General features: G+C 39.0%; 1 protein-coding gene across 3 annotated transcripts in view; it reads left to right on the forward strand.

Annotated features, from left to right (window-relative positions):
- Nucleotides 1–25,727, forward strand: part of angpt2b (angiopoietin 2b) — a 227,810-nt gene that overhangs the window by 30,494 nt on the left and 171,589 nt on the right. For 2 of the 3 annotated variants that reach the window (XM_063033629.1, XM_063033631.1), the window contains exon 2: nt 9,811–10,681. In XM_063033629.1, coding sequence (XP_062889699.1) covers nt 10,382–10,681 — 300 coding nt within the window. In that variant the 5' untranslated portion in view covers nt 9,811–10,381. Of the gene's footprint in view, nt 1–9,801; nt 10,682–25,727 lie in introns of those variants that run through there. The other variant, XM_063033630.1, reaches the window with a different exon arrangement.

Raw genomic sequence — 25,727 nt, forward strand, 5'->3', positions numbered from 1 at the left:
GATGTTGGGGAAGTCCAGAACGAGGGGCCACAGTTTGAGGATAGAGGGGAAGCCTTTTAGGACCGAGATGAGGAAAAACTTCTTCACACAGAGAGTGGTGAATCTGTGGAATTCTCTGCCACAGGAAACAGTTGAGGCCAGTTCATTGGCTATATTTAAGAAGGAGTTAGATATGGCCCTTGTGGCTAAAGGGATCAGAAGGGATATGGAAAGAAGACAGGTACAGAGTTCTGAGTTGGATGATCAGCCATGATCATACTAAATGGCGGTGCAGGCTCAAAGGGCCGAATGACCTACTCCTGCAGCTATTTTCTATGTTTCTATGTTTTTATGTTATAGCCGGAAAGGTAGAGGGGAGCACTGGGGATGTGGTCCGGGAGCCAAGTGGGCAGTAACCCAAAAATCTTTTGGAATCACTTTTCTGGACCAATGTAGAAATAAGTTCAAGGATCTGTATGTTGACTTGAAGGGGCACACAACCAATCCGAAAAAATGCTTTACAGAGGTTGCAAAGTTAAATCAATATAGACAAAAAATGAGTCAAATTTAAAAATCATAAGTAAAGACAAACATTATATAGAATAATATGTGATCAAATATAACAAATTATATAAATGTAATTAACATTAACAGGCATTAAGTAATCCTCCAGATAGGCTAAAATTTACAAAAGTTGGTTTTTAGAAGTGTTTTGAAACTTTCCAAGTAACCAGCTTGGGATATCTCATTCAGTAGAGTTTCCCAGTTTTGGTGCATAAGCGTACAAGGCAGCATCACCAATTCTTATATGCCTGGCTCAAGGAACACAAATCAAATCAATATTAATGGATCTAAGGGTATAGTTAGGGATGTAAGGGGATAGACACTCCAAATACATGGAAGAGCTAGGTTATTCCGAGTATTTTAAAATTGATCCTAAAGGACACAGGCAGCCAGTGTAATGATACCAAGACTGGTGAATTGTACTTAGATGTTGTTTTTGGTTAAGATTCTTGCTGCTGCATATTGAAAAAGCTGCAGCTAACTTATATCTTTCACAGCTGTCCTGATAATAGTGTGTTACAGTTGTCTAATCGGTTAAGAACAAAAGCTTGTACCAATTTTTCTGCATCTTGAGATGTGATAAGAAATCAAACTTAGATTTCTAAAGGTGCATGTTGGAGAGAATTTTAATAAATTAACAGTTTAAAGCTGCAATAATTGGACAACACTGAAAGCAAACAAAACTATTTGCTATTCCAGAGATTAACTGAGCCATGGATATTAAACAATATCCTTTGCCCTGATTAGCGGGAGAAGGCAGAAGAATCAGGATGAGAGAGAAAATAAATCAGCCATTATCCAATGGCAAAGCAGATTCAAAGAGCTGATTGGCCTAATTCCGCTCCTATGTATTGTGGTTTTATGGTCCTGTTACAGGATGTTTATCCTGAATTGGCAAGTATCAACAACTTTACTATGTAGGACCTGTCCCAGACATGCAGAATGTATAATAAAAAGCCAGTATTATATACCAAGCTGCCGTGTGACATGAAGGTCTCATTCATATTCTATCAGACCAACATGGACAAGATGTTCAGGGAAGCCCAACTTCCTTAATGCAGGCAAAATGTTGTTTTGACTGCCAACCATGTGAGAAGGAGCATCTCCCTACACCTGAAGAAATTATTAAGAGGATTCACATGCATAATACTGAGCTGCAGAAGAGCCAGCACGCTTTCTGCAGAAGTAAGTAATTGATCTGTGCAAACACGAGGAATTCTACAGATGCTGGAAATTCAAGCAACACACAATCAAGGTTGCTGGTGAACGCAGCAGGCCAGGCAGCATCTCTAGGAAGGGGTACAGTCGACATTTCAGGCCGAGACCCTTCGTCAGGACTGGTCTGGGCCTGTGGATGGATGGAAGTGGTCTGCAATTGGTCCATATTACTTTGTTTCCCAAGTTACTTTTCAGCAGGCCATTCATATCATTCATTAACTTTCAAACCTCAGTGACCATTTTGGATCAAAGTGCACAAATTACGCAAAGCTGGCCTTGTGGATGCATTTGTGCGCTACCTCAATATCACGCATCAAAAAGAATCCCAAAGAGATAACACAGGACAACAAGTTTTTTTGAAAGCTTTGCTTCCTCACAACTTTTTTTCTGTTTATGGTAGACCACTTGAAGCTGAACACAAATATAATTTCGGACTACTTGTATCATATGGGAATTTAGAGAACCAAGAAATGAACTTTTATTGAATATAATGTGTTTAATTGCATAATGGTGCTGATGCTTTGCAATCATTCAGCCAAGCTAAAAATGTTTTGTTGATGATTTTTGTTTGTACTATGTCTGAGCTTCTCACTTAAGTATCCAACAATAATCAGCCGGCATTGATGGATTCAGATTGTCCTGATACCATTTTCCATGACCGTAATGTCTTGGTGAAACTTTTCACCATGTTCGTCACTGACAGCGCCAAGATTGTAGGGAAGAAGTCTAAATGGGAATGCAGAAAACAAATCCTTAGTGACATGTTGCAGTTCATGGTTTTGTATGCTTAAAACATGTTGTCAACCAGCTGTGTGTAGTTTGGTGCTCTGTTGTTGCCAAGAAAATTATCAGCAACATCCTTGAGTGTCTTCTATGCCATTTTCTCCAGTCCCACTAGAAATTTTTCAAATTGCCTGCTATTGATGACCTATTTGAATTGTGGACCAACAAAAAATGCCTTCCTTAATCTTGGCATCAGTTATGCTGACTTGATTTATGAACTGAAATGACAGATATAGACAATTTCAAAAAATGGTGTGCAAAAGGGAAATTTCGCTGGTGGTTTTCATGATCAGCGGTCCAAAATCCACAAGATGCACCCGAAAGTATGCAGGAAGCAAAATCTTTGTGGGCCAGTATAATCTATAGACAACTGTTTATTATTTTCCTGGGGCAACAATGCCAACAGTGAAACTGACAGAGCAGTATTTATAAATACATTTTGTGCAGCTGGACTCATTCAGTCATACAGTATGTTCAGTTAAGAACCTAAATCTTTTCTATCACAGATGTTACTAATAGTTCACAAATCAGGGCAGTCTTGAATAATTACACCAAACAACTTTAAAGTATAATTGGGGGACTTCTGTTGACTGTTTGTGTTTGTTTAACATGAGGGCAGGAACTTGTAGCATTGTCTATTAGCCCAGGGTATACAAAGATCCGGAATGTCTAGCCAGAAAATGCATAAGCTGCTCAGACTATCAGATCACAAGTACTGAGAGCAACACTGTAAATATAGAAATGGCCGGAAAGGTCATTCTAGCATTTCCATTGCAAGATAAATATGGATGATTAAAATGTTTGAATAAACTGGATGTGGAGAGAATGCTTCCAGTAGTGGGAGAGTCTCGGGCCAGAAAGCACAGCCTTAGAATGGAAGGACATCTTCCCAAAATGAGGTCAATAGACCCCTTGGTTTATGATGGGGATCTTTGGAATATAAAAAAAGTTGGGAACCCGTGCTTTAGAACAAAGGTGCAAAAGGATTTCTTTCGCCAGATGGCGGTGAATCTGTGGAATTCACAGACAGCATTGATGGTTAAGTTATTGGGTATATTTAAACCAGTGGTTGATAGGTTCTTAATTAATAAAGGGCGCAGGATGAAGGCAAGAGAAAGGGGATGAAAGGGAAAATAAATCAACCATGATCAAATGGCAGAGCAGATTCAATGGGTCGAATGGACCTAATTCTACTCCTAAGACATATAGGTTAGAGATGGGAAGAGGAGTTATCAGAGAGATTATGGAGATATCAGATCCCTAGAATTATTTTGTAAGAGTATCTGAGGTATTCAGAAAGATTTATATAGACCATTTGATTGTGCTGCAAAATACCCAAAACAAAAATATTGTGGATAAATGTGCATTTGAAGTAGGTGCTATCAATTTTGAAGAACCATTGACATTGAACATGGCTAAAGAACAGCCATATGTGACACTTCCAATGGCTCCAGAGATAAACACTGTATCAACATCTGTTGAGCCCCAAGGATCAACATAAGGAACATAAGTTTAGTCAACAGCATGAAAAAGAGAATTTAAAAATGCAGTTAATTAGTTAAACTTGCAAAAGTGTAAATGTTATTAACTTTGTTTTACTCTTTTATCTTTTCAATGGGAGAGCAGATATATGTAACTAAATGTAATATCACACTACAATGTATTTAATCATGTGTGTACTATTTTGTTCTTGTATCAAGCCTGAGAGAAGCCCAAAATTGGGTTGATTATCACTAACTTACACCCAACGGTACAACTGAACACCTGCTCGTTAATGCAAATATTTAATTAGACAATCATGTGGCTGCAACTCAATGCATAAAGGCAGGCAAACATGATCAAGAAGTTCAATTGTTGTTGCGGACCAAAGTTCAGAAAGGGAAAGATATGTGATTTTGACCATGGAATGTTTGTTGGTGCCAGACAGGGTGGTTTGAGTATCTCAGAAACTGATGATCTCTTCGAGTTTTCATGTACAGCAGTCTCTAGAATTTCCAGAAAATGGTGTGAAGACAAGAAAGAAATCCAGAGTGGAAGCTCTGTGGGTGAAAATGCTTTAATAATAAAAGAAGTTAGAGCTGAACAGCCAGACTCTTCTAAGCTGACAGTAACAGAGATAGCCATGCTTTATAACAGTGCAGTGCAGAAGAACATCTCCGAACGCACAACGTGCCAAGCCTTGAAGTGCATAGGCAGGAGAAGTGGACGCAGCAGAAAACCATGGACGTCAACTCAGTGGCCAACTTAGTAAGTTCAGGAGGTACATAATAAAGTGGCCACTGAGTGTATATGTTGTTAAGTTTGCTGTTTTAAGGCAATCACAGAGTGTAAAGATGTAAAATTACTAAAACCTACAAAAATAAACAAACAGTGAAAGAAAAAGAATAATAAAATAGTGATCATGAATTCATGGAATGTTCAGAAATCAGATGGAGGAAGGGAAGAAGCTGTTTCTAATAATTGTTTATGAGCCCTTAGTATTATTCTGCACAAGGTGCATGTTACTTCCCCTTAGAAGGAGAATCTAGAACTGCATAAGTGTGCCATTTGTGATGTCTCAGGGTTATGGAATTTATTTTGATAGTTTTAGAATGTGAAAGATTAATTATCCTTCCATAAATTTGCACAGGTTTAATTTAATCTTTTTTTTTGTTATCCCTCTTCCCCTCTCCCTTATAATTGTGTAGCTGACGATGGATGAGGACCCTGCCCCTGGAATAGAGCAATGGCATGTTAAAACTCCTTAGATACCATGTCAGCAGCTTCATTGATAAAGAGTGTGTGCACTGCAGCATCACTGACAAAGAGTAATGGTGAGAAAATATGAAACTGAGGGTCTGGAGATCGAGCATTCAGAAATGGGCCAAGAGTTGTGGATTAGAACTTGTGATGGGAAGTAGAATTGTATCTTAAATCCTTCCTCAATATTGTCAATCCAGCAATTCCGGCTGGGAATGTGCATGTTCCCATTTTGCATATGGGGGCCTATGCTGTCCATCTGAAAAATGAACAGTGCCTTGATAGATTTCTAAGGAAACATATTTAAATGTTTTTCGTCTACCATACATCAAACATGTAAAATAATCTTTAAAGGAAATAAAGCCACTTGGAACATGAGGCGGAATGCAGAACTTGGAACCCTCGTGGTCTTAAAGGAATACAGCTGTAGTTCTGTATCTGATTCCTTACATAATAAAATGTGCCAACTTCATAATAAAACTCATCCTACAGCTTTCAATGTTCAATGCTGCAGGATTTCAGCTAATACGAATTAAAATGGGGTCTGGCAGAGAAATGAAACGGTAATTAAAACAGTTCTGACACCAAAGTTACTTCAGACATGTAGTGTATTTAATAAAATCTACTTCTTTTCTATAATGGCTACTATGAATAAGCAGAAGATACAAAACATAAAAAATTCTGCAGATGCTGGAAGTCCAGAGCAACACACGCAAGAAGCTGGAGGAACTCAGCAGGTCAGGCAGCATCTATGGAAATAAACAAACAGTAGATGATTAATTACGCTTTCAGCAGTTTATTGCTGTTTTTATTTATCTTGTTCATTTTTATCAAAACTACAAAATGTATTTTCATCAGAATTACATATTTTGTTTTTCAGTTTTAACAATAAAAAAAGTATTTTTAAAAGATCTATATCTACTCAGCTCTTTTAACAATCTCAAGACATTCCAAAGTTCTTCATTAATTACTGAATACGATGTCAGACTGCTATCAAGAAACCCATAATAAATACTTTAATATACTTACAGCTGTGTCATACTTAATCATTGGTAAATATGTAAATTGATTGTCATTTGTACTGTGATACAGTGATACATCTGTTCTGCATGCCGTCCATACAGATCATTTCACCACATCAATACATTGAGATAGTACAAGGGAAAAGCAATAACAATGCAGAATAAAGCATTACAGTTATGCAGAAAGTTCAATGCAGACACACTATAAATTGCAAGGCTATTATAAGTTAGATTGTGAGGTCAGAAGTCCATCCTATCATACAAGAGTAATACAGTCTTTTAATAGCAGGAAAGCAGATATATGCTTTCAGATTTTCTTTTATCTTCTACCTGATGGCGGTGTGGAGAAGAGAGAATGTTTGGGCTGGGTGGAGTCTTTGATCATTTTAGTTTCTTTATGGAGGCAGTGAGAAATGTAGGCAAAGTTCATAGAATGGAAGCTGCATTTTTATGATGTGCTAAACTGTGCCTGTAACAGTTGTGTGTCCACATTAGATTCAGCGACGGACATACAATTGTAGCATCACCTCTGTAAACCCATCTAACCACAACATCTATTCAGCTCCCTGCTGATCAGTCACTTGTTCTTTTTTCATCTACCTCACCTTAAAACATAACCAACCATTTTATTTCCACCATGCTCTGAGGAAGAGTAGTTCCAAAGATTCATGGCCCAATTAGAGAAGAACTATCTACTGATGTCTACTGTAAGCCGACGGACTCTCACAGCTACCTGGACTATTCCTCTTCTCACCCTGTCTCTTGCAAAAATGACATCCCCTTCTCGCAATTCCTCCATCTCCACTGCATCTGCTCTCAGAATGAGGCTTTTCATTCCAGAATGAAGGAGATGTCCACTTTTTTAAAGAAAGGAGCTTCCCTTCTTTCACCATCAACTCTGCTCTCAAATGCATCTCTCCAATTTCATGCAGATTTGCTCTCACCCCATCCTCCCACCACCCCACTAGGAATAAGGTTCCCCTTGTCCTCACCTACCACCCCACCAGCCTTCGGGTCCAACATATAATTTTCCGTAACTTCTGCCACCTCAAAAGGGATCCCACCACCAAGCACATCTTTCCCTCCCCCCGACTTTCTGCTTCTGCAGGGATCGCTCCCTAAGCGACTCCCTCATCCATTTGTTCCCCCCACCCCATCCCTTCCCACCGATCTCCCTCACAGCACTTATCCTTGTAAGCAGAACAAGTGCTACACATGCCCTTACACTTCCTCCCTCACCACCATTCAGGGCCCAGTCAGTCCTTCCAGGTGAGGTGACACTTCACCTGTGAGTTAGCTGGAGTGATATACTGCATCTGGTGCTCCCGATGCGGTCTTCTATATATTGGCGAGACCCGATGCAGGATGGGAGACCATTTCGCTGAACACCTACGCTCTGTCTGCCAGAGAAAGCAGGATCTCCCTGTGGCCACACATTTTATTTCCACGACCCATTCCCATTCTGATATGTCTATCCACGGCCTCCTCTACTGTAAAGGTGAAGCCACACTCAGGTTGGAGGAACAACACCTTATATTCTGTCTGGGTAGCCTCCAACCTGATGGCATGAACATTGACTTCTCTAACTTCCATTAATGCTCCACCTCCCCTCATACCCCATCTCTTATTTATTTATTCTTTCCCGTTTTGCTTCTTCCTTTTTTCTCCTGCTGCCCCTCTCACTATAACTTCTTGCCCATCCTCTGGGCTTCCTCCCCCCAACTTCTTTCTCCCTAGGCCTCCCATCCCATGATCCTCTTCCTTCTCCAGCCTCATATCCCTTTTGCCAATCAACTTTCCAGCTGTTTGTTCTATCCTTCCCCCTCCTGTCTTCTCCTATCATTTCGGATCTCCCCCTCCCCCTCCAACTTTCAAATCTCTTACTATCTCTTCTTTCAGTTAGTTCTGACAAAAGGTCTCAGCCCAAAACGTCGACTGTACCTCTTCCTATAGATGCTGCCTGGCCTGCTGCGTTCACCAGGATTTTTTATGTGTGTTGCTTGAATTTCCAGCATCTGCAGATTTCCTCGTGTTTGCGTAGAGAAGAAGAGATCCTCTCTCATCACTATCAGAAATGGATGACTGTGCTTTATTGGAGTAGCTTCTCTTTCTAGATTCCCCTACAGGAGCAATCATCCTCTCCTGTCCACCTTACCAAGACCCTTTAGGGTTTGAATCAAATCTCCTTTTATTCTCCTGAATTTCAACAAACACTAACCTAGCCTGTCTAATGTTTCCTCATGAGGCAACTTGCTCTTTCCAGTTATTAGTTGAATAAACTTCAGCTGAACTGCCTACAATATATTAACATTGTTCCTTGAAAAACGAGAGCAGTTGTGATGTGAACTCCAGATATACAGAAGTATCAACTATGCCCTACTAATTGAAACAAATCCTTCCTCCCATCTTACTCAACTCTGTTAACAATTAACAATAGCATTTTTTTTACATTTAGTAACCATTTGTTGTAGCCATGAACTAGTCTTTTTCAAATCATGTACCAGGACACCCAGATACCTCTGCACCTCAATCGTGCTTCGACGTGTTTTTTGTTTCCTGCCCAAAATGGATAATCTCATATTTCCCCACATTATACTCTATTTGTCAGGCCTTTGCCCGCTCATTTAACTTGTAGTCTCTTTCTGAAATGGAGCCTAGGTTAATGATGGATGATTCCTCAAGTTATCCCTCTTCATGCCTTACGGTAGCTGTAATGATGAATCTGAGTGAGTCGCTTGATCGTTTCAGAGGGATTTTAAGAGTCAACCACATCCAGTCTGCAGTCACATCCAGGCTAGGTCAAGTAAAGATGATAGATTTCTTCCCTTTCCTTAATGTTAATTGGTGGAGCGAACTGAAATTATTCAATTGACTGGTAAAAGGATATAATCAGCCAAGAGTTTTGTTTGAAGAAGGACTGCTCAGTTTATATTTTCATGTCTTGGTCAATACATGTTTCCCTCTCATCATAATTGAAACAAAATTATCTATTTATTATCACATTAGTAGGGCTGGGGGCTTACAAATTGGCTACGAGATTTCTTATAGTAAACTATAATATAAATGTCCACATTAACTGTTCTCGCTCAGGGACAGTGTTATGAAAGGCAATATATTTATTTTAAGATTGGTAGTTGATACATAACAGAGTTATTGGAACAAAATGCACTATAAGACAGGAGTCAGGGAGATTTTAAACTAAAACAGAAATTTTTTGAGAAGCTGTTAGTGGAGACTGACAAGCCTTTAAAAACAATGTTAGGTCAAGTCTTTTACCCTCCGACTGAAATTTTTTTCTTTCAAGAGAAAACCTATCATCCAGAAATCGTCTATTAAAGGATCTGTTATGGATGATTGGGTTAAATAATTATTTTTATATGTATTTGAAAGTTTTCCACTACAGAAATTTTCAATCTGATGTAGAGTGTTGACAATGTAGTTTGCAGCATACATAACATAATTTGCTGAAAGTAAACTTAACATACTTCTGTTTTTTTTTCTGAAGGTGATGGAAGCTTGCCCAGAATTTCAATGACGAGTTGATTTAGTGCCTCTCTTCTGAAAATAGTGTGGGCTGGACAATGGTGTAAAATATCCCTCATTATCAGAATGGTGCATTAAGATAAACTGTCGGATCTTGTGAGGAAATCTGCTGAAGGAAGTCAAGCATGTGCTAATCACTCTTGTGATCAAATCAGCTGGCAGGATAGGGCCACTGACTTATAACCTGCTTACTCCAAAGATCTCGTTCCATGCACTCAGTTCAGCTTGAAGAGTGAAGAGACTTCACCAACAGGAGCAATCGAATGCTTCCCGTATTTGTCAGTGCAATGTGGGCTGTGAAACATAGGAAGCAATACTGAGCCTTATCACTGAGTCACAGAAAGAAAACAAATTCTTGGCAACTTCGCATAAAGCCAGTGAACTGTCAGAACAACCCGTCAGGAGAAGCAGAAACTCTTTTAGTCTGGATCTATGACCAAGCAACCCTGTAGTCAGAGAACCAGGGAAAGAAAAGAAGTTGGCTAAAGATTGGAAGCATACGCACTGAGAAAGCTAGGTTGGAAATTATCAGAATGCTGTTAAGCTACTTGTCATTTGCACATTGTGCTTATACATTTCTGGCTATGTCAGTGTTCATCTCCTACCATAGAGGGACAGAGGGTTTAGATAAGCGCAATCATCAGATTCAGCATGGATCCTGCAGCTATACATTTCTCCTACCAGAGATCGAGAACTGCCAACCTTCCCCTGATTACCACATATCCAATTCACTTCAACGGGATGCTCCCTCACCAGTGGAGCCCAACTGGTCCTTAAAACGGTTACAGCAGCTTGAAGGCGTTCTGGAGAACAACACGCAGTGGCTACAGAAGGTAAGGATTCTCACCACTGTTGCCGCTCTTGTGTCACGGTACAATTTCTTAGACTTGTACTATCGCAGGCTGTCCATAGGCTCACTCAGAGTCACGTGGGACTGCAGATATTTTATATTTAGTCCTCCTGATCTTATGAGTCATTTTCGAAAGATTTTGTGTGCCTATGTAGGTGGATTAATTTTATGTGGATGGAAGGGAGCTGTAAATGAATGCAATAAGATACTGCTGTAGGGACAGAACTAAATCTTGTTATATAAACATGAAACAAAATCTATTCAGGCAATAACATGAATGCTGAGATTGTGGAAAAACACTGTCAAAGCTTTTGCTTGAGCTGTTATGAAAATGTTCAAGAAAGTATTTGTGGAAAAGGGCAAAACCAACCAGTATGTTTAAATGGAGTAAAGTTTGAATACTTAAATCATGTCTCCAGCATAAAATACTCTGCAACTTCTAAAGTATATTCAAAATAGCAAACTTTCAAATTACCAATTCTAAACATTGTTACATGGTTACCTATGCCTGAGATGGGTTACTTAATGTCACGAGTCATATAAATAGAGGAATTTATAAGAATTACCTGTAAGCCTTAAAGTTTTATAAAATATCTAGCCATAATCTTATCTGTGTTTAACTTCAGCAGTATAATACTAATTTATTTTATGTCATGCATATTTTCAATTCAGTTTTGACATTTTGCCTGTGCTTCGTGGTTGTGGCTGTGATGTTGTCTGACATTACACACAGGATTCCTGATGTGACATAATGCTTAACCAAGAGGAGTCTCAACCTACCACATTATAATTGTGCATTTTTCAGGGAATCATTGACTGGTTATATAATGGCACTGTTACTGTTGATTGGTCTGAGTATCCAAGTTCTTGTGTTTAGAGCAAAATAGTATGAGTTAGTTGCAGGAAAGATAGCGTTATTAAAGTGTCCATGTTGACAATGAAGTTTTTACACTTGTATTGTGCTGATCAGCTTCTAGGCACTGAAAGAAAGTTAAGTTCCAGTTGAATGACTGCGTTCTTGTCAGTGGTCACTTCAATACCTAATGGAACAGGATTTATCATGCTTGAAGCCCAACACCAACAAGTCTTGGTTGGGCAGTTTATATCTTGCACCTAGTAAATGAATGATATATATTGTCTAACTGAGGAGACATTGTTTCACCATTTTTTTTTGTGCAAGTGAAGAGTCCTTCAGATCAAAGACTCTCCCTATGCTATCACTTTCTTTGAAAAGACAACATATCACCTTGAAAGTAGTTATTATTAGTTTAACAACTATCTTCTGTTTGATACAAAAACATTTGCTTTCAGACAAATGTTCTCCTTGTGATTAGCATCAGAGAGTAAAAGCCACACAAGTCTGGGAGTTCGAATCTCTTTGGACATTTTTCCCTTCTTTGTCCATCATCTAGATGCATCCATAAAAAGTGAGAAAGATAGGTTTGAGAGAAAATAATTAAATTTTGCCACTCCAGCCTTACCAGTGAAATTGTGTAATATTACAGCTTTAAAATGAAAGTATGCACAATTCTAAGGAAATGCTTCTTGATTATGATACCTTCATACACCATAGGATATGACCAGTATTCCATTTAATATGATATTTCTTAAAATTGAAGAGCCTGATTAACAAGAATGGAACCAAACATGAATAAAATCTGCAAATGTGAAAAAAAACAAATGATGACAAATCTTCTTTTGCGAAATTTTGCTGCAAAATGTATCTTCTGTAGCAGAAATGTCCAAAGTAAATCTATTATCAAGTAATAAATATTACAGTATAATATATGTCACCATATATTACCCAGTGATGGGAAAATCAAAATACAAGTTAATATTTTGGGTGGAAATCCTCATCTGATGGAAATTCTAAATATTAAACTGCTTTCTCATTACAGATATTCCTTGCTTCTATATGTTTCTTACTCTCCCTATTTTTCCTTAAGTGGAAGAGGAATAATAGCTCGCAGAAAACAGGTTGTTACTTACTGATTAAGACTTTGAGATGTAAGCTAAAAAATATCAGGTGATTTACAGGTCTGATCATGATCATCAGAGAGATAAATGGTTGACAGACTAATGAGCACTCAGGAAGATAGTTGCTATGCGCTTGTCTTTCAACAGAAGAAGATTTTTGAAGGGTTCACAAATGCAGGATAGGAGCTCTTAATTGTTAAAATGGGACGTTTTACAGAAACAATGAAAATTCAATCATAATCTTTGATAGTTCACAAAAGTACACTGGTATTTAGTGATTAAAAGAGATAAGTTGATTTCTTTTTAATGTCCAAAATATGTGCTAATTGCAAAATATTTGTTTTGGAGGTGTACAGGAGCTCACTGCTGTTATGATTATTTCAGTATGAACATACTCCCATTTTTTAAGACTGTCCGTATGTTTCAAATCAAGACCAGAAATGTGTATGCGGTATTCAGTTTGGATATACTGTGTGAAAAAAAACATATCCATGAATCATCTACACACATGTGAAGCATACATTCCAAAAGCAAAAACATTTTAGGTATACTGCAGATATATGCGACTATCTGTATATGGTATATTTTTTACCTTCCAATCAAATTTAGACAATTTTTAGAAAGGTTTGTTATTTCCTTTCTGTATGTTGGAAATGTAATCTGCAACTGTTAAGTTTGCAAATGATTACTTCTCGGCAATTACTGAACTATTTTTTGAGAACTTATGTAGTGTATGATTTTGTGTCTGTTAAAACTTAGGGCAGAAGCAGGAATAGTCCTGTGATACTCAGAGACTGTTCAGTAAAATATTTTTCTCACAATTTCAGACCCTAATCCAAATGCTACATTCGCTTTGTTTCCAAAAACCTATCACTCACTGCTGAATAATTTCAATGATAAAATCGCAGCCATCTCAGAAGGAAACTTCGGAAGATTCCAACCCTTAATGAAATGCTCAGGCTTAAATAACTGATATATCGTCCTGTAAGCTTATTTTTTGGTTGTCCAGCCAGTGGAAGCAATTTTCCAACGGCTCTTTTTGTGGAACTGTCCGGAAAAATTTATATCAAACACAACACATCCAAGTTATAGTTTGTCCTGCCATATCATTCAATCTGTCCTATTTGCCAGGTTACCCTGAGAATCATTGCAAGTCTTTAAGTATTAATCAAAAACAGGCAAATATTGTTGTAACGTAGATCCATTTGTTGAGAGGGACATCTCAAGGAGCTGAACAGGCTCCTACTTCCTCTATTTTTAATATAAAGTAAACAAATGTAGATAAAATTTGCTTTATTTGCCACATGTACATCAAAACATGCAGTGAAGTGCGTCATTTACGTCGATGAGGATGTGCTGGCGGGGACAGTCTGCAAGTGTTGCCATGTTTCCAGCACCAACAAAGCTTGCCTTCAACTGACTAACCCTAACCCGTGCATCTCATTGAAAGTGGGAGGAAACCCATGTGTTATGGGGAAAACATCCAAACCTCGTACAGACAGCAGCAGGAATTGAACCCCAATCGTACAGCTGATGCAGTAAAATATTCTGATAACTGCTCACAAAAACAGTGCAAACACTTGGCAGAGTATTATGGTTACTATATTTATTCTCAATTTACCTATTTCATGCACTGCTTATGAGTAAAAATGCTTCAATTACCTTCAGAGATATTAACTAAAAATACAGAAGTCTTTTCTCTACAGAAGTCGTTCGTTCTTTTAGACTTGTATTTGTGTCACAATTTTCAGGCTCTTACAGCAACCATTATGCGTTGAGTGTTTGTCTGGTTATGTTTTTGAAATTCCCTGTATCCCTCGTCCTGGACCTTGGCCATTTACCTAAGAGTCTCTTGGGGGGAAAAAATGTGAAGGGGATTGCTTTGATGATTGAGGCATGGAATATCTGCTGAGCAAAATCCTCATTACCAGTAAATCAGAGACAATGCAAATCAGCAGAGTCAAGATTTATTTAGGTTTCCTCCTTTCATCTTATCTGATTAAAATATGAGCTTTTTAAGGAAGCCGATGTACACAGCTAATGCGAGTCCTGAACACAATAGAAAGTCCTGCTGAGGGACACAAAAAGACATTGGATCCAGTCCAGTTTGTGGGTTTTATGCTTGGAATTTAAAGTTCACCTTGGTCTCTTACTCCACCATCACTGCTGCTGTGGTCTTATAAATCTTTGTGAACTATTCCATATTTGATTTAACATATGGTATAGTGATGTGTGTCATAAACACATGAGATTCTGCTAATGCTGGAAAACTTGTGCAATGCACACAACACACAAAATACTGGAGGAGCTTGGCAAGTCAGAATCAGAATCAGGTTTAATATCACCAGCATGTGTTGTGAAATGTGTTGCTATGCAGCATCAGTGCATTGCAATATGTAATAATAAAACCGTGAATTACAGTAGGAAGTATATTTATATTAAAAAGGTAAATTAAAATAAGCAGTGCAAAAAAGTAGTGAGATGGGTTCAATGTCCATTCAGAAATCTGATGGCAGAGGGGAAGAAGCTATTCCTGAATTGTTAAGTCTATTCTTTCAGGCTTTCATCACTCCTGCCTGATAGTAGCACTGAGAAGAGGTCAAGTCTTTAATATTGGGGTTCTTTAATGATGCATGCCACCTTTTTTGAGGCATTGCTCCTTGAAGGTGTCCTGGATGCTGGAGACACTAGTGTCCCTGATGGAGCTGACTGAATTTACAACCTTCTGCAGCTTATTTCCATCTTGTGCAGCGGCCCAACCACACCCCCCATACTAGGTCAGTTAGAATGCTCTCCAAGGTACATCTGTAGAAATTTGCGAGTGTCTTTGGTGACATACCAAATCTCCTCAAGCTCCTTGAACAGCTAGCATCTACAGAGGGCAATAACCAGACAACATTTAGGGCTGAGATCCTTTATTAGGACTAGAAAGGAAGGGGGCAGAAGACAGAATAAGAAGGGAGGGTTAGAAGTTATTTTCCAAAAAACAAGGGTTCCCTTGCACCATTATTGATATTACCCTCACCTGTACCTCCTCTATTTCCCACACATCCTCATGCTACCACAACAGGATTCCCATTGTCCTTACCTACCACCCCACGAACTTCCATAATCAGCATGTCATTCTCCACAATGTCTGCCATCTACAGTGGGATGCCCCCCGCCCCCCGACTCCCTTATCCACTGGTCCTTCCCCACTGATCGCTCCCCTGGCACTTTTCCCTGCAAACAGGATGTGTTACACCCGGCCCTATACCTCTTCCCTCACCACCAGGTAAAGTAACTCTTCACCTGTAACTCTGTCAGGGTTGTCTACTGTATCTGGTGCTCCTGGGGTAGCCTTCTTGGTGAAATATGAGGTAGACTGGAGGGCGGCTTCACTCTATCCGCCACAAAAGGTGGGATTTCCTGGTGGCCACTCATTTTAATTTAACTTCCCATTTCCATTCCAATATGTCAGTGCTTGGCCTCCTCCACTGCCGTGATGCGACCATGCTCAGGCTGGAGTAGGAGCACCTCATAATCCGTCTGGGTAGCCTCCAACCTGATGGCACGAACATCAATTTCTCTAACTTTCAGCAATTTCTCTCCCTTTCCCTTTTCACTTCTTCTATTCCCCTTTCTGGTTCCACTCTCACCCCCTTCTCATCTCACCTGCCATCACCCCTCTCTGGTGCACCTTCTCCTTCCCTTTCTTCCATAGTCCACTGTCCATTCTTATCAGATTCCTTCTTCAGTCCTTTACTTCTCCTACCTGCCACCTCCCAGCCTCTTTCTTCATTCACCCTCCTCCTTCCCTCTCACCTGCCAGCTTGTAATCCTTCCCCTCTACCCACTTTCCTATTCTGGCTTCTGACCCCTTCCTTTTCAGTCCTAATGTAGTCTGGACCCGAAATGCTGTCTGTCTGTTTGTTCCTCTCCATAGATGCTGCCTGAATTGCTGAGTTCCCCCAGCAATTTGTAGGTGTTGTGAGTTGTGTGTTGGTTGCTGACATTAAGTGAAGAAAGATGCATAGTTAATATGACATTGATAATCTGGTACAATGTTTGAAACAGTAGCATTCAGTTCATCTCACGTGCTTTAAAATTTGAGTCTGAAGGATAGTGAGGACTAAATGTCTATCTCCGTATTATCCTGAGGTCAATGTTTGATCCACCAAGTTATTAAGTACACAGTCAGCTTCACTTAAGTGTTTTGGTCAACAACTTCCATGATTACACCCATCAAACCACTTGCAGAGTTTCATCAAATATGACCTTCTATTCTGTGCAGTACTTGTGCTGTATAATGATTTTAAGTTCCAATTTACAACAATGGCTGAAAAAAGGCTAACTATTTCTTGTAATAGTGTTTGGTTTGTACCTCTGCCTTTTGTTTTCCTTGCATCTGTGAAACTCAATAGCTGATCTGCCAGCCTCTCATCACCTTTTATGGGATAAGCTAGTAAAACTTTGACTGAAGCTGGCTCTGTGGGAATGTTTTTGCTGTTTTGTATGGTGTGGAAATTCTGCAAGCTCCCAGACGGAAAAATACTGAAGAAAGCTTGATGGAAAGGGCAAGACTTCCTAGGCTGATAGTTCTGTCCTTATTTAGCGCCCAGTATGTCTTTTTCAAGGTGGGGAAATTGAGAACACGAAGAATGCAGTCTGATCTTCCCCAGCCTCTTCTTCGACTGCAGTTGAGGACTCCCAAGCCCCATAGTTTAAAAATGGAATGATTGGCTCACTCGTTGACAGGGCAGAAATGACTTTGGTTCCTAGGCTTCTGGAGAGGAAGCAGAAGCTTAGATTTCTATCAGTCATGGAGGCAGAAGGGAAAGATTCGTCTGAGACAATGAAGAATCTATTATCTGTTCCTAAACTGCTCCATGACAGATTATGAGAAGATCATGAAGTACAACTCTAATAGAAGTTCTCTGTAATGTGAAGGCTCTGCTCTCTCGTCCATGTGCCACAGTTTGCAATGGTGTTTACTTCTGCATCCCTCCTCACTCCCATCAAGTATTGTGCAGGATGTGCAGCCTTTTATATCAACACATCTCTTGCCATTGACCTCTGTCCAATGATTCCGCAGCTTAAGATTTCCATTGATCAGTGTGCTAAGAAATTTTCGCTATTGATAACTTCCCCAAAAATACAATTTTCTGAGAAATGTTGGAGATTCACAGACATGGGAGGCAATTGAGTACATGAATGTTGTCAATAATCCAAAACCCTAATCAATAAAATGATTTATAATGAAAAGTCATTAGAGGAAAGCCATATCAGACATAGAGTAATATATTAAACAATCACTTAATGACACAAAGATAATGATCACCAACCTCTATATTAATTGCTGGTATGTAAAACTGAAGTCCTGCAGCAGTTTGGAATATTTCACCTCTACCAACTCCAAGATAATATCGTAGCAGATTTTTGTTGTGTTATATGCAGCATGATCACGAATCTCTTGTAAACATTACTTTTCATGTAGGAATCTGCAAGAGCATCGGAAATATGTGGCAGAATGTGAAGTACTATTTTACCTGGACTTGCAATTTGGTAGCAGAACTTTTTAATTCTCCCAGACCACAAAGTTTAAGAATTATTAACACTTATTAATCTGAGAAAAAAACACTTTTCAACATGAAGTAGCCTAAAGTGATGTAAACAAGATCTAGAATAATTGTAATATGGTCTCGCTTGTAGAATTTGTTGTTTGTCAGGAAATACATAGAAATTCAATTTTACAAAATGCAGCACAGCTTGGAGAACTACATATCCAAACTTAAATTACATGAAATAGAAGGGTTTGACCTGAGAAACAACTGGAATACAATCTATTTGGCTTGTCAGAACCATCTTTTATTTCCCATTTAGGATTGATCTTTTTAATTAGATATAATTTGAGTTATTAATTTAAATACAAAATGAACCATCCTGTAGATTGTTCTTATATGTTGAGGGGTAGAAATTCAATCCTGGTTGTCAGTACTTATACACAATAACACAAATAGTGTTATATTCATAGTATCCAAGACATCTTCAAAGAGTGGTATCTCAGAACGATGCAGTTCATTACTAAAGACCCCCATCACCCAGGACAATCTCTTCTCATTGTTACCATCAGGAAGGAGGTACAGAAACCTGAAGGCACACATGCAGCAATTCAGGAACAGCTTCTTCCCCTCTGCCAGCCGATTCCTAAATAGACATTGAACAAATGAACACTATCGCACTTCTATGACTTCTGTTTTTGCATTATTTTAATTTAACTATTTAATGTACATATATATACTTACTGTAATTGTTTTACTTTTAATGTTCTCCAATATTCTCATGTATTACATTGTACTGTTGCCGCTAAGTTAACAAATTTCATGACATATGCCGGTGATATTAAACCCGATCTGATCTGATTGGATTTTCCAAAATCCAATTCCATTCACTTATCAAGCTAGAGTTTAGAAAATGAGCACCCCAACTTTCATTGTGATGATATTTTTTTCATATGCCGTTTCTGGATCAGCTAATTTCTCATTATTTATTATTTTATTTTTACCTTTGTAAGAATATCTCACTGTCATGCCCATTAACGTCCTTTAAGCAACCGATCGCGTACTCCCCATGACCGCATGGGTTTCCTCTGGGTGCTTAGGTTTCCTCCCACAGTCCAAAGATGTACCACTTGGTAGGTTAATTTGGTCATTGCATATTGTCCTATGATTAGGCTAGGGTTAAATCGGGCGATTGCTGGGCGATGTGGCTCGAAGGGCTGGAAGGGGGGCCTATTCCACATTGTATCTTAGAAAAAAAAGCCTTTCACTTTTGTAAATATCAACATCAAATCTCATAAGCTGCTCTAGTCTAAGGAGGACAATATCAATGTCTCCAATAACCTCACAAAAATGTAATACCTTATTATCCATTGCTATGTTCATGAATATCATTCTCAAGATTAGCATATAAGAAGTGCCTAACAAATATTTTCCTTTGATTGAAAATCTTGCCCTGTGATAGGCCATTTATTGTTCACTCGCTTTACACCTATACAAGGCACAATTCAGAAGCCTGATGGAATATTTGACGGTAAAGAAGATTACCAGCACCTCAGACAAAGCGGTCTGCTTGATTGAAAGCCTAGTGACCATTCTCAGCATGCCTTTCTTCCACCACTGGCATCAATGGCTTCACTTTGTATCATGTATAATACGTACTGCTGTCACTCACCCAGGGGACTCCAGCATCTTCAAATCCTGCAGCCTCTACAAGCAAGAAGTCAAGGACAGCAGATCTTCTTTTTTGTTGAATCTTAGCAGCTTCACTATATTTGTCATTTTATCCTCTCCTGTTTGAGATATCTGACTGCCGTGCTCTGTAATTTCCTCTCCAAAATGCATACCATCTAACTATACCTTATCATTGCTGGATTTAGGTCATCAAACTCCATCCAGGTGTTACTGTTGCGGTATGTGCAGCGGAAAGTCTGCAGCATTTAAAGGAGATGGCTCACCAGCACCTTCTCAAGGACAGTAAGGGATGAGCAGTAAATGCTGGCCTTTACCAGCAGCTCTCGAATCTGCAAAAGAACCGAGCAAAAAAAAGTTTAGAATCGTCAATAATTGAGAGGGCATTATTACTGCAAATGATTTAATGATTCTGGACATAAGCAACTCTTGTGAACACAAGAAATAATATTTTTTTACAAAAGAAGGTTTCGATCTGTATTAGGGACTGTTAAAAGAGTGTGCTGGAAAATGTTACGAACATTAACATGATCCAAATCATTTCAGTACAAAATAATGGCCTGGCTAAATTAAACTTCTGATGAGGTGGAACATCACTTGGGGGTTAAATTCTTCCTATATTTGCCAAGAATGTTCATTTTTGGCCTGCACTGTACTTAAATAGCCTAATCCAGCAATCTGAGAATTTATGACTTTTACATGAATACCAGAATGCTAATTATAACAATAAACAGACAAACTTTCATTGAAACACAACATTTCACCCTTTGTAACTTGCTTTCAAGACACTGATTCCTGTTTTGTTGATTTTTCTCACTGTACATATTCCATATTTTCAGAACTATTTCTGTTTTACACATAGCATGGCTGAAAACTGGGTTACACCGACTCCAAACTTAATTATTTAGAGTTCACTTGCAGTGCTAAACATGCTGCCTGACAGAAGCAATGTGTTTAATTTTTCAGCAAAACTAGCTTCATTGCCAGAGTAACACTCTCTTCCCTAGCTTGCTTTGATGTATCTTTGCTAGTGAGAATAATGCTGTAGATTATTTTCTAAATAGTGAAAGAATTCAAAAATCAGAGGAGTAAAGGGACTTGGGTAACTAATTCAGGATCTCCTTAAAGTTAACTTGCAAGCTGAGTTGGTGGTAAGAAAGACAAATGAAATGTTAGCATTCTTCTCAAGCAGAAACATACCGCTGAGACTGTTTGGCATGTTGTTTAGACCACATTTGGAATATGGTGAGCAAGTTTGGGCACTCTATCAAAGGAAGCATATGCTAGCCCTAGAGAGGGACCAGAGGAGGTTTGCAAGAATGATGCCAGGAATGAAAAACTTGTCATATCAGAATTGTTTGATGTCCCTTGTCTATACTCACCGGAGTTCAGAAGAGTTCAGATGTGATCTCATTGGAACCTACTGGATACTGAACGGTGTGGATAGAGTGGCTGCGGACAGATGTTTTCAGTATTAAGAAACTCTAGGGCCTGAAGGCACAGCCTCAGAGTAAATGGGGAAGATGCCAGAATAAGAAGGTGTGGGGAGGGGAAGGAGGACAATTTAGAAGGTGATCGGGTAAGTCGGGTGAGTGGGGAAGGGGGGAATGAAGTGAGAAGTTGGAAGATAATAGTTGAAAAAGGCAAGGGGCTGGAGAAGAAGAAATCTGACAGGGAGAAGAAGAAATCTGACAAGGAGAAGAGAGTGGACCATTGGAGAAAGAGGAAAAGGTGCACCACAGGAGAGGTGATAGGCAGCTGAGGAGAAGGTGTTAGAGGCCAGAGTGGGGAATCGAAGAAGAGGGAAGTGGGAGGGGGATACATTGTTCATGCCATCAGGTTGGAGGCTACCTGGATAGAATATGAGCTGTTGTTCCTCCAACCTGAGAGTAGCCTCAATGCAGCTGTAAAGGAGGTCATAGACTGACATTTTGGAACAGGAAAGAGGATAGAAATCTGCCACGATGAGGCAACTTACTCATCTGCTGTGACGAGGAAATCTCCTCTTCTATCACAATGATGCACCTCTTCTTCAGCCAGATTGAGGGACCATCATGTCAGTCCATGGCTCAAGCCTCTTACCTCTTCTCCTCAATTGCCTATCACCTCCCTCTAGTGCCCCTCCTCCTTTCTTCTCTCCTTGGTCCATTCTCCTCTCCTATCAGATTCTTTCTTCTCCAGCCTTTTGCCTTTTCCACCTATCACTTCCCATCTTCTTACTTCATCCTTCTTCCACCACTTACCTGGTTTCAGATATCACCTTTTAGTTTTTCCTCCCTCCACCTATTTATTCTGGCATCTTCCCCTTTCCTTTCCAGTCCTAGTGAAGGGTCTCAGACCAAAATATCAACTGCTTATCCATTTCCAATGTTGCTGCCTGATCTGCTGAGTTCTTCCAGCATTTTGTGTGTGTTGCTTTGAATTTCCAGCATCTGCAAAATCCCTTGTGTTCAGAATACAGGGATGTCCCTTTATAACTGAGATAAGAAGGAATTTCGTCAGCCAGAGGGAGGTGAATATGTGGAATTTGTTGTCTCAAAGGACTGTGGAAGTTAATCATTGAGTGTATTTAAGGCAGCGATTGATAGGATATTGATTAGCAAAGGGATGAAGGATTATGGGGGAGATGGTGGGAGAACGGGGTTGAGGAGAAAAGCAAAAGTCATCCATGGCTGAGTGGTGTAGCAGACTTAAAGGGTCAAAAGACGTAACTCTGTTCTGATATATTATCATCTATGGTCATTTACAAATTCCAGTTCATCCTTAATTCTGCTGCCACTTTGTGCTGTTTCATCTCTCACACTCGTCCTATGTCTTAAAATCTCCATTTGGTGGCAGATTAACTTCATAATATTTCACATTATCTGCTTCTCCTCATGCAGCTTTCCAATATGCTCTGTTGTTAAAGTCCACCTGCCTGAATTAAGGTCCACTCTGCTCATTATTTGGAGCCTGAATTATTTTATTTGCTACAGGGAGGGAGAGGGAGTAGATGGGCTTCATCAGCTTTGAGCATTAGGTTATGAACAATCTGCAAATCAATACTTTCATATTTTTGATAGAAAATTATTGATATCTGTACCTAATAAAGATCAACCAAGCCATATGTTGACTATTTCAGTTGACTGAACACCGAGTGACTGAGAGAAAGGAAGTCCAGTTTAATATTTTCTCTGTTGTACCAATGGTAGCAAAAAAGTAGAACATCATTTCCGTGCTGTTTTACTCTAAGTATTTTCCTCGCCTTCTCAAGTTTGAATTTCTCTCAAAATCTTTCCTTTGACTGAGTATTTCTCTTACTTTATTTCTCCCAATTCTTGCTCCTCCCACCTCTTTCACTAAACAATATGATGAATGTTCCATTGTCCCTAAGCAAACTATATAATATTTAATTGCTTGGATAGAACATTTATTGCCTTATTCCCTTCATTTTGATATAACTCTTTTATTAGACCAAAACACGATAACCAGCATTTTATCATTTGGTTATTTTGTTATTTTGATGGGCTGATCACACCACTTTAATATGTGTATATATATAAAATTTAATTTGAGAAGAAATGGAAGCATTGTATATATCCCCTCAGGCTGTACTAAACTGTTTCTAAAACAAGTTCCTCTAACATTCAGTAACTATTGTTGTGTTGGTATCTCAAAAGCCATCAAAATTTACACATTTTTATGGTGTGGTTAATGAAACAAGAATCACTAATCCATTGGGTGCCATAGGATCTATTTTACCCATGGGAATGGTCATTAATTTATTGTGCATGATTTTATGGTTATAATAGTAGCAAAAATGTCAGTGGATCCAACATTGCACCATGAAAGTAGTTCCAATTTCTAGTTTATGAACGTGTCAACAAACCCAGAGCTCCAAGAGATGCTCTCACATGATATCCTGTATCTTTTTTTAGATTATGAGGACACTCAGTCCTCATTTATTATCATTTATGTATTAAAAAATGATACAATGTTCCTCCAAGATGATATCACAAGAAAAAATTTCTTGAGTAAGTCACGTCTCTAATACTTAGATTAGATTGGATTAGATTAGATTAGATTATAAGGACACGCAGTCCTCTTTTATTGTCATTTAGTAATGCATGCATTAAGAAATGATACAATATTCCTCCAGTGTGATATCACAGAAACACAGGACAGACCAAGACTGAAAAAACTAAAAAAACACATAATTATAACATATAGTTACAACAGTGCAACATTACTATAACTTGATGAAGAACAGGCCATGGCACAGTAAAAAAGGTCAAAGTCTCTCAAATGTCCCATATCTCACGCAGACGGGAGAAGGAAAATAAACTCTCCGTGCCATGCCCGACCACAGTCCAACTCTGAGTCGTCCAAAAATTTTGAGCCTCCGATCAGCCCTCTGACACCGAGTGCCGAGCACCATCTCTATCCAACCGGTTCGACCTCAGTCTCGGTCGCCAGCAGCAGGCAAAGCCAGGGATTTTGGGGCCTTCCCTCTGGAAGATTCTCGATTGCGCAGTAACAACGGCAGCGAACCGGCGTTTCAGAAATTTCTCCAGATGTTCCTCTGTGCTTTCACGTCTGTCTCCATCAAATCAGAATTTAACGGATACAATATCATTTTTACCGGAGAGCTGTGCACGCGGGTCGCGCCGCCATTTTCTCCTCCCGCCTACTTGGTGTCTGTGCAAGTTAAGTTTTTCATTGTAACTGTGCATGTGTGCACTTTTCAAAGTTAAAGTAAATTTATTCTCTAGTTATGTATATGTTGCAATATAGTACTTTGATATTCATTTTCTTACAGGTACTTAACAGGTAAATAAAGAAATACAATAGAGTTTATGAAAAAGCATACGTAAACAAAGACCGACAAACAAGCAATGTGCAAAAGAAGACAAATAGTGCAAAGGAAAGTAAATAATACTGAAGATTTGAGTTGGAAAGTCATTGAAAGTGAGTCTGTAGGTTGTGGAATCAGTTAAGAGTCGCAGTGCACAAAGTTATGTGAACCAGTTCAGGAGTTTGAGGGTTGTAGGGAAATAACTGTTACTGAACCTGGTGGTGTGGGACCCACTGCTCGATGGTAGTGAGAAGAGAGCATGGCCTAGAAGGTGAGGGTCTTTGATGTACACTGATGATCAGATGGCAATAAACATGACTTTGACTTTGATTTTACCCTTAAAAGGGCCACTGTTTTAGGTATTATGAATCTATAAAAGATGTATGCTTACATTCATGAAGTTTTAGTTAATTCATGGATGCTTTTAATCCAGAATAATTGGGTAAAAGCCTATCTAACCCTAAAATTATTAGTTTAAGTAATTTGCCTTTCTCTCTGATTATTTCAACATACAATGGATTTTGGAGCAATCAAAATTAAATTTGCTAAAATAAGCTTCTGGCACTTCATCTCTTAAGTTGTAAATGGTCTAGACTTTATTTTATGATTGATTAAGCGTACCTCAGTCCTGGTGCTTCTGGGAATTACTTTAGTAACGGAACCACAATACTCTTCCCATTCAAATCCAGATGATGTCACTTCTCGTGCAATGTTTAATTACAGCTTGGCTGGGAGAATTGAATCCACATCGTTGTGAAGTGCATTTGACATTGGCACTCTCAAGCCAGCCATGTTTTCTTAATAATGCTTTTCCTGCCACAGTGTGATTTAGTGGCTGGGCTGCTCATGAAATGGCTTTATACTGATGCTCAGAATCTGACTCTGTAAGGATTCTCTTTGATGTATTTACTTCCCTGCTCTCCGTTAGCACACCCCCATACCCTTTCATCTCATATGTTCATATTGTTGTATTTAGTATTTCAGTAACA

The sequence above is a fragment of the Mobula hypostoma genome, chromosome 26, assembly GCF_963921235.1.
Source record: "Mobula hypostoma chromosome 26, sMobHyp1.1, whole genome shotgun sequence".
NCBI classification, from domain to species: domain Eukaryota; kingdom Metazoa; phylum Chordata; class Chondrichthyes; order Myliobatiformes; family Myliobatidae; genus Mobula; species Mobula hypostoma.